This window comes from Myotis davidii, unplaced genomic scaffold (assembly GCF_000327345.1).
Source record: "Myotis davidii unplaced genomic scaffold, ASM32734v1 scaffold862, whole genome shotgun sequence".
Classification (NCBI taxonomy): domain Eukaryota; kingdom Metazoa; phylum Chordata; class Mammalia; order Chiroptera; family Vespertilionidae; genus Myotis; species Myotis davidii.
The window spans coordinates 286,885-294,917 of NW_006293230.1; the positions used below are offsets into that span (position 1 = coordinate 286,885).

General features: G+C 51.8%; 1 protein-coding gene across 1 annotated transcript; it reads right to left on the reverse strand.

The window, feature by feature from the left end:
• Window positions 1-4,277: 4,277 nt before the first annotated feature.
• PROP1 (PROP paired-like homeobox 1) lies at window positions 4,278-6,902 on the reverse strand. Its single transcript, XM_006766847.1, has 3 exons — window positions 6,794-6,902; window positions 5,355-5,581; window positions 4,278-4,616 (listed from the first exon to the last, which is right to left on the reverse strand). The coding sequence occupies exons 1-3, from the start codon at window positions 6,900-6,902 to the stop codon at window positions 4,278-4,280; spliced, it is 675 nt and encodes a 224-aa protein (XP_006766910.1).
• Between the last annotated feature and the right edge of the window lie 1,131 nt (window positions 6,903-8,033).

Below are 8,033 nucleotides of genomic sequence, written 5' to 3' on the forward strand. Positions count from 1 at the left end.
TGCGGTGCGCTCTTCGCCCTCCCCAAGGGCTGGGCGCCTTTGTGGGAGGTGGGGTGGGGTGGGGGGCAGCACTGGATGCTGCAGCCGCTGCTGCCGCCCGCTCATCCACCACCTTCCAGGTGGCCCGGAGGCTTTGGTCTGCAAAGTTTCTGTTGAGAAATCAGCTTATAGGAGGTCTCTTGTAGGTAACTAAGTGCTTTTCTCTTGCTGCTTTTTTTCTTTTTCTTTTTTTAAAAAATATATTTTATTGATTTTTTACAGAGAGGAAGGGAGAGAGAGATAGAGAGTTAGAAACATTGCCGAACTGCCTCCTGCACATCCCCTGCTGGGGATATGCCCGCAACCCAGGTACATGCCCTTGACCGGAATCGACTGCAACCAAGGTACATGCCCTTGACTGGAATCAACCCTGGGACCCCCCAGTCTGCAAGCCGATGCTCTATCCACTGAGCGAAACCGGTCTGGGCCTCTTGCTGCTTTTAAGATTCTCTCTTTGTCTTCAACCTTTTGCATTTTAATTACGATGTGTCTTGGTGTGGGCCTCTTTGGGTTCATCTTGTTTGGGACTCTCTGTACTTCCTGGGCTTGTATGTCTATACTCATCACCAGGTTAGGAAAGTTTCCTATTATTATTTTTTTATATAAGCTTTTAAATCCTTGCTCTCTCTCTGCTTCTGGCACCCCCACGATGTGAATGTTGGTATGCTTGAAGCTGTCCCAGAGGCTCCTTATATTATCCCCATTTATTTTTTGCTGTTTTGCTTGGATGTTTTCTGCTGTCTTATCTTCCAGATCTCTGATTTGACCTTCTGCTTCATCTACTCCACTGTGGATTCCTGTAATGTATTTTTCATTTCAGTTAATGTAGTCTTTATTTCTGACTGGTTCTTTTTTTCTGGTTTCTAGGTCCATTTTTACATTTCCTAGCTCTTTGTTGAAGTTCTCATAAGTTCTACTTTTCCTCTAAGTTCATGGAACATCCTTACCAGCAGTCTTTTGAACTCTGAATCTGGTAGATTGCTTATCTCCACTTAGTTTAGTAATTTTTCTGGAGTTTTATTCTCTTCTTTCACTTGGGACATGTTTCTTTGTCTCCTCATTTTGGCTGTTTCCCTGTGTTTGTTGCTATATATTACGTAGCGCTGTTTTATCTCCTCGGCTTGGTAGAGTGGCCTAGTGCAGTAGTCGGCAAACTCATTAGTCAACAGAGCCAAATATCAACAGTACTTCTTCAAAATAGACTTGCCCAGGCCGAAAACCGACTTCTGTGCATGGGCCACAAAGTTTCAATCGCACTGTACGTGTGTGCCTGCACGTGATATTTTGTGGAAGAGCCACACTCAAGGGGCCAAAGAGCCGCATGTGGCTCGTGAGCCACAGTTTGCCGACCACGGGCCTAGTGTACTAAGTGACCTGTAGAGTCCAGTGGTTCAGCCTCCAATCACCCAAGCTGTTCATTTGAGGTGTGCACTCCATGTGGGCTATGTACACCCTCCTCTTGTAGTTGAGCTTTGTTTGCTGTTGGCATGGCAATGGGAGAGATTTACCACCTGACCAGTCAGTTGGAAGAACTGGCTGTGACCACTGACACCAATCTCCGAGCACAGTGGAGCAGCAGCTGTGCAGTGGCCCAGCCCATAGAACAGTACTCACTTCAGCAAGGCTCTGGTGCCCACTGAGTCTGCCCCTTGAGTGTGTCGCTTGTGGAGGTGGTTGTGTGGTGGTACTTCAAGGTGATCTGAAACTGTCTACTGGGTGCCTGGCTCTGGGGCCTCCCAGGAAGTACAGGCCACTGTCAGCCATTGCCTGTGTTCTGCCTGGGGCCACCCAGTATGAGCTACAAAGCGATCTGCAGATGGCTGCTACTTGTGCTGGGCTTGGAGGTGCCCAGGAAAGGCCAAGCTGTGAACCAAGGCTGGCTGCTGCTAGTGCCAGGCCTGGGGCCACTTAGGGAGGGGTACAGGGCTTGCTGAGGCCAGAGAGATTTTGGCCTAGTTGAGAGATTGCTTAGTTGAGAGATTTTGGGAAAATCAGAAGGATGAGCCAAGACAGGCCACCCCTAGAGTAAAGTCACTGGAAACAGCTTGTGTGGGCCTAAAAGTTGGGTGGAGCAGGGCCTCAGGGAATCACCAGGGTGGGCAGACAGTGTGAGCTTAGTTGATGGAGTTTCAGAAATGCTCCTGCCTGCTGGCTCTGTGGACGCAAGGCTCAGCAAAGGAGCAACGGCCTCTGCCAGCACTTCTGTCTGTGAGAAAGGTACCCCCCACACCCCAGTCTTGCCTTGATGCCTGACAATTCTGTTCCTCCCCATGTGTCTCTGGTGCCTTTCAAGCTGCTGCCCCAGTGTTGGAGCTCAGAGGAAGTGAGTCTGATGAACTGCTTAGGACTCCAGCAGCCCTCCGTCTCACTTGAGCCATAATCCCTGCTGGATTTTATAGCCAGAAGTTATGGGACTTCTCTTTCTGGCAATAGAACCTTGGGCTGAGGAGCCTGGTTTGGGGCTGAGAGCCCCTCGCTCCTCAGGTGGCACCTCCATGGCTGAGATGTCCTTCCCATTTAAAAAAATACATATTTTTATTGATTTCAGAGAGGAAGGGAGAGGGAGAGAATGAGATTAGAAGCATCAATGATGAGAGAAAATCATTGATTGGCTGCCTCCTGCAAATCCTTCACTAGGAATCAAGCACACAACCCAGGCATGTGCCCTGACTAGGAATTGAACCTTGACCTCCTGGTTCATACACGGGCATGTGCCTGACCCAGAATTGGACCATGACCTCCTGGTTCATAGGTCGAAGCTCAACCATTACACCAGCTCCACCAGCTGGGCCCAATTTATTTATTTATTTATTTTGTAGTAATCCTCAGCCAAGGATATTTTTTCCATTGATTTTTAGAGAGTGTGGAAGGGAGGGAGTGGAAGAGATGGGGGGAGGGAAGTGGAGAGAGAGAAACATCGATGTGAGATACACTGATTGGTTGCCTCCTGCATGTGCCCTGACCGGGGCCAGGTGTTGAAGCTGTATCCAGACGTGCCCTTGACCCAGAATTGAACCCGATACCCTTTGGTGCATGGCTGATGCTCTAACCACTAAGTAACATTGGCCAGGGACCTATTTTTATCTGCCACACATGGGTGTGGGACCAGCTTGTTCCTGTCTCTGCCCCTCTTACCAGTCTGGATGTGACTGTGTCTTTAATTCCCTTGTTGTAGGACTTCCATTCAGCCAGATTTCAGGTGGTTCTGAATGATGGTTGTTCTGTGGTTTAGTTGTAATTTTGATGTGATTGTAGGAAGAAGTGAGTAACACGTTTACTTACACCCCCATCTTGCCTGGAAGTCCCCTCCTTTTTCTGGAGCATGATTTATTATAAATAATTTATTTCAACTAGGAGGTACAATCTCTCAGGGGTTTCCTAGTTTAAAACACTACCATCACATCATGTAACTACATAAAAAAACAGTCCTATAAATGGAACTGCCTGGCTTACACCATATAGATTTCTGCACAGTCTTTATGGTATCTAAACACACACACACATCTTCTTCCTTTGTTCCAATTTAAAAAAAACACCCCACAGGAAAATTAAATATGCAGTCAACTTAAAGGTTAGGTTGAAAGAATGTTACGTCTCTTACAGGCCAAGTGAATCAGATCTTATTTATTTTTTATAAGACATTTGGGAGCCATTCTTCGATGACTGAATTTGCAAGGTCTGTTGGAATTAGAAAGACTGAAGCTAAGGAAACCACTGAGAATTAGAAAATATTGAGCTAGCAACAGCAGTGCCCGCTGGAATGGAGAAGAGAAGAGTAAGTTCAAGAGATATTTCTAGGACAGAATGAACAAAAGTGAGTGACTAATTCGGGGTGTAGGGTGGGTGATTGGGAAGGAATGTATGGGTAGCCTTTCAATCAAAAGCCTTGAAATCAGCCAGCAACAGCTGGGATGGAGATCTTGAATCATGACCTCAATGAATGAAGCCCCACAAGCTCTATCTCCCTTAACCCTTTCTATTGTCAGCAGCAACAATTGCTTCCATCAAAACTACCCTTCCCCTAGTCGCCTCCATTGAGGCTTGTGTGCATCTTCCAGTAGGTTCACCTCCCTAAATTCTCTCAATCACCTCAGTGAGCCTTTCCATGACCTCCCATTTTTAAATTTCTACTCTCCGTGCTGCCCCTCACCATACTCTACTTTACTCAGAAGAAAAGGAACCACCTAGTTTTCTCTGTTTCCTGGGCAATTAATTACCTTATTAGCCCTTGCTTGACCTCAGTTCCAGGACTTTGGTGGTTCAAGGTTGAGAGGAAGCATGGGTGGGGGTGGGGGACAGGGAATATGACCAGCAGGGTTTGGGTGCAAGGTGGGGTACCAGTCTTCGGACTGGTGGGGTCGAGCAAAGGAACCAGCTGTGGAGGGCTGAGAGGGAAGAGCATAACTGTAGGGGTGAGGAAAGCAGGTCCCCGGTGGCGATGGTGTGGAGTAGGAGTAGGGACAAGCAGGGGACTCAGGCAAGAAACCAGAGAAGGTGGCAGGAGACAGATGGGCCAGTGGCTGGAGCAGTGACCGCTCTTGCTTCCTCTGCTTAGCTCTGCGGTTCTGGAACCAGACCTGAGGGGGGAGAATAGCCATGTCAGAGCCCTCCTCTCAATTAGGTGGCACTGTTACATGCGACGCCCTCCCCAGTGGCAGAAGGAATAGGCACAGGGCATAAATGTCTCCCACATCACCACAGGAAGTAACGCTCTCCAGGAGCCATGTCTGCTCCAGACCTACTGACGAAGTGAGACGCATACTGTTATCCCCAACTTGTATCTACATTTGCCCTACTGTAACTTTGGGTAAGAAGTGTTAACTTGCAACAAGAAGGAGATAAATATGACACCATGGCATTTCTCCCTCCCCAGAGAATAGGACAGCTTCCCTAGGGTTATTAGACATTCAGACAATGGACAAGTTGAATTGTTGCAGACAGGGTTGGATTTAGGGTCGGGTTTATGCTTAAGACTGATGAACTCCACGGTTAGAATTGAGGGAGCCTCAGGCTGGTGGAGTTTTGAGGCCATGGTTAGGGACAAGGTTATGTGTCTGTATGTAGGTGAAGAGTTAAGATTGAATTTCTGTTGGAATTCACATCACTGTTAAGGGTGGAAGTAGGTGCTGAAATGCAAGTTCGATTAGGTTAGCACTAGGGTTAACTCAGGGACACTCCCAAGCAGAGGAGGTTCTGTTGACTGTTGGATGGGCTATATTTTGGTGAATTTTAAGTTGGGGTCATGATGCCTGTGAGCATGTGTGTCCTAGTAGCTCCTCAGCCCCCAGACCGCACTTCTTCCCAGAATCCATCACCTGGATTCTGGCCTCGCTGAGACCGGTGTCCCGGGCCAGGTCCTCTCGGGCCCAAATGTCAGGGTACTGGTTCCTCCCAAAGGCTGACTCCAGCTGCTCCAGCTGTGCGGGGCTGAAGGTGGTGCGGTGGCGGCGCCGGGAGTGCAGGTGGCCTCTCTGTCCTTGTGGGGAAAGCCGTGGTGTCCCCACTCCACCAGAGAGGCTCCTGCAGGGCTGGGCGCTCAGGTCTGCGGAGGGAGGGAAGGAGGGAGGGAGAGATGCTGCCCAGTGGACTCACCGTCCATTCCCGACACTGGTGCTGTCCCCCTCTGCTCAGAGCCTCCATGCTGTCCATATACACGCTGCCCCGACAGAGACCCTGCAGCTTTCACAACCAGCTGGACCCAGCTCAGCCTTGGCCCTGCCTCACCTTGTGTCTCCTAAGCCAGGCTGCCTCTCCGCGTGGGATCCACTCTTCAGATTCACTCCTCCTCTGGGCACTCAGCTCTGGAGGCCTGGCCTCTGCAGGGCATGCCCACCCCACCCCACTCTCCCGGGCCCACCCCCTGCAATGCGCCCTACACGGGCTTCACGGCTCTGAGCGCACAAGCCGCCTCCTGCGTCTCACTGGGGCCAAGAGCTCCTATTCCCAGGGGACATTCCACCAGTACCCTGTTTGCTCTGACACCAACCAACTGTCCAGGTCTCTAAGACCCATTACTTGTCCCTGTCTAAGGGCTCACGCCCACCGAAACCTTCCTTACACTGCTCCTATCCTCCGCACCGCTCCCTGGAAGACAAAACGCTCCCCCTCTTCCGCTCAGACACACCCTCCCCTCTTCATTTCATCTTCTCCCTTATTCCGGCCCTGGCTGGGCCACTCGGCTGCAGGAACCTGAGCTCGTGGGAAAGGCTTGTCTGTCCTTCCCGCAGGCTCCCTAAGCCCCCACACTAATTAGTCTGAGAGCCTGCGGGGAAGAGACAGCAGGGAGAGAAAAGACACACCTGGAAGGCACTCGCTGAGACAAGGAGGTGTCTGGAGCTGCGGCACCCCATCCCCATGGGGACCCAGGGGCCTGGCCCCACCCAGTGCCCACCTTCGGCCTTGGGGACACGGATGCCTTGAGCCACTGGTCCCCGCTCTCCTCAGATCCCAAACCCTGGCCCCTCCAGCCCCCTCCTTCAGAGAAGGCGGTGCAGTGGGCAAACTGAGGCCAGGAGCCAGGAGACAGGCCCAGCTTTCCCCGTGCCCACACCACGTGAGGTGAGCCGCTCAGTAGCTCAGCAACGCCAGGGAAGGAGTGGCCCAGGCTTCCCCGGGTCCCCATGGCTCTAACATTGTAGGGCTCTGTTCTATTTCTTCCCTTCACCTTTCTGTGTCAAACCATTGCCCCACGGAGCCCAGGCATGGAGCCCCCGCACCTGCCGCCTCAGCAGGAGCACCCCAGAGATTCACTCACCCACCGTGGAGGTCTGAGTCCTGGCGGCTGGGCAGCTCTCCAGCCAGAGGCTGCTGCAAACTCGCCCCTTCCTTGGCTTACCCTGCTCACGCCTCCCTTCCACCTCCATGCCTAACAGCAGCACCCTGGACAGTCCCGGCCTGTGTCCGAGTCTCTAAGAGTCTCTAATCCGGGGCAGTCTTTCTCTCTTCCTGTTCTTCCCTCTATGCCTGTTACCTCGCTCTGTCTCCCTCTGTTTTTACCTCTCTCTCTCTCTCTGTAGATATAGATAGATATCTCTGTTTTTTTCTAATTCCCCAGTTCTTTGCTTGAGCTTCACCTCTTTCTCTGTCTTGCCCTCCCCCTGTTTGTTTCTGCCTCTGTTATCCTCTCCCTGCCCCTTCGCTCCTGCACACCGTTCTCCCTTTGCTCTCAGCTGCCTCCTTGCCCAGCTTGCAACCCCACACCACCTCTGTCTCCCCAGTCTTGAAGGAATGACCTCCTCCTCGCCCTGTGGGCCCATCCAATCACGGCCTGGTCACCAGAGCCCTTCATCAGGGGAGGATCACAAGCCGGATGAGGGAAGGTGCTCTGCTGGAGGGTCCAGGGACTGGGGCCAAGAGCTCCTGTTCCCAGAGGACAACATTCTTTTGTCCTGTTAAATCCCCTGCTGGGAGCGGAGGGGAAGGAGGAGAAAATGCATTCCTCCTAAGACCCTTCCTCAGAACCCCACCTGGGGGAGGGGGCAACGGGGGCCAGGAGCAGGGTCTGCCTGGCATCTCAGCCCGTGGGTGCTACCACAGGCCTGTGTCCAGACCACTAAGAAACTAAGAGATACAAGTGCATTCTGGCCCCTCCAGGATCCCCTGATTCTCAGAATACACCAGACACGCCCGAGGACAGCCTGAGCCACCGCTGAGTCTCCAGGACACCACAGTTCTCAGTGCTCTCTGCTTCCTCCTCCACATGTCACCGCCTCATTCATCCAGGGCCCCGGACTCCGCGATCTTCCAAGGTTGCCTAGACTTTCAGAAAACTCTGACCCTGAACAGCATCTGAATTCCAGGTGCACCTTGAGCCCCCTGGGCCTCAGGACTTGCAGGAGACTGGGATTCCCGTGACATTCCAACATTTGGATTGCTCAAGGAAACCTGGATTCACCCAAAATCCCGGAGCAGCCAGGACACCCTGACACCCACAATACTCTCGTCTTGAGGCTACACAGACCCAGGAAGTACATTCTGACATCCTAGGACAGTGA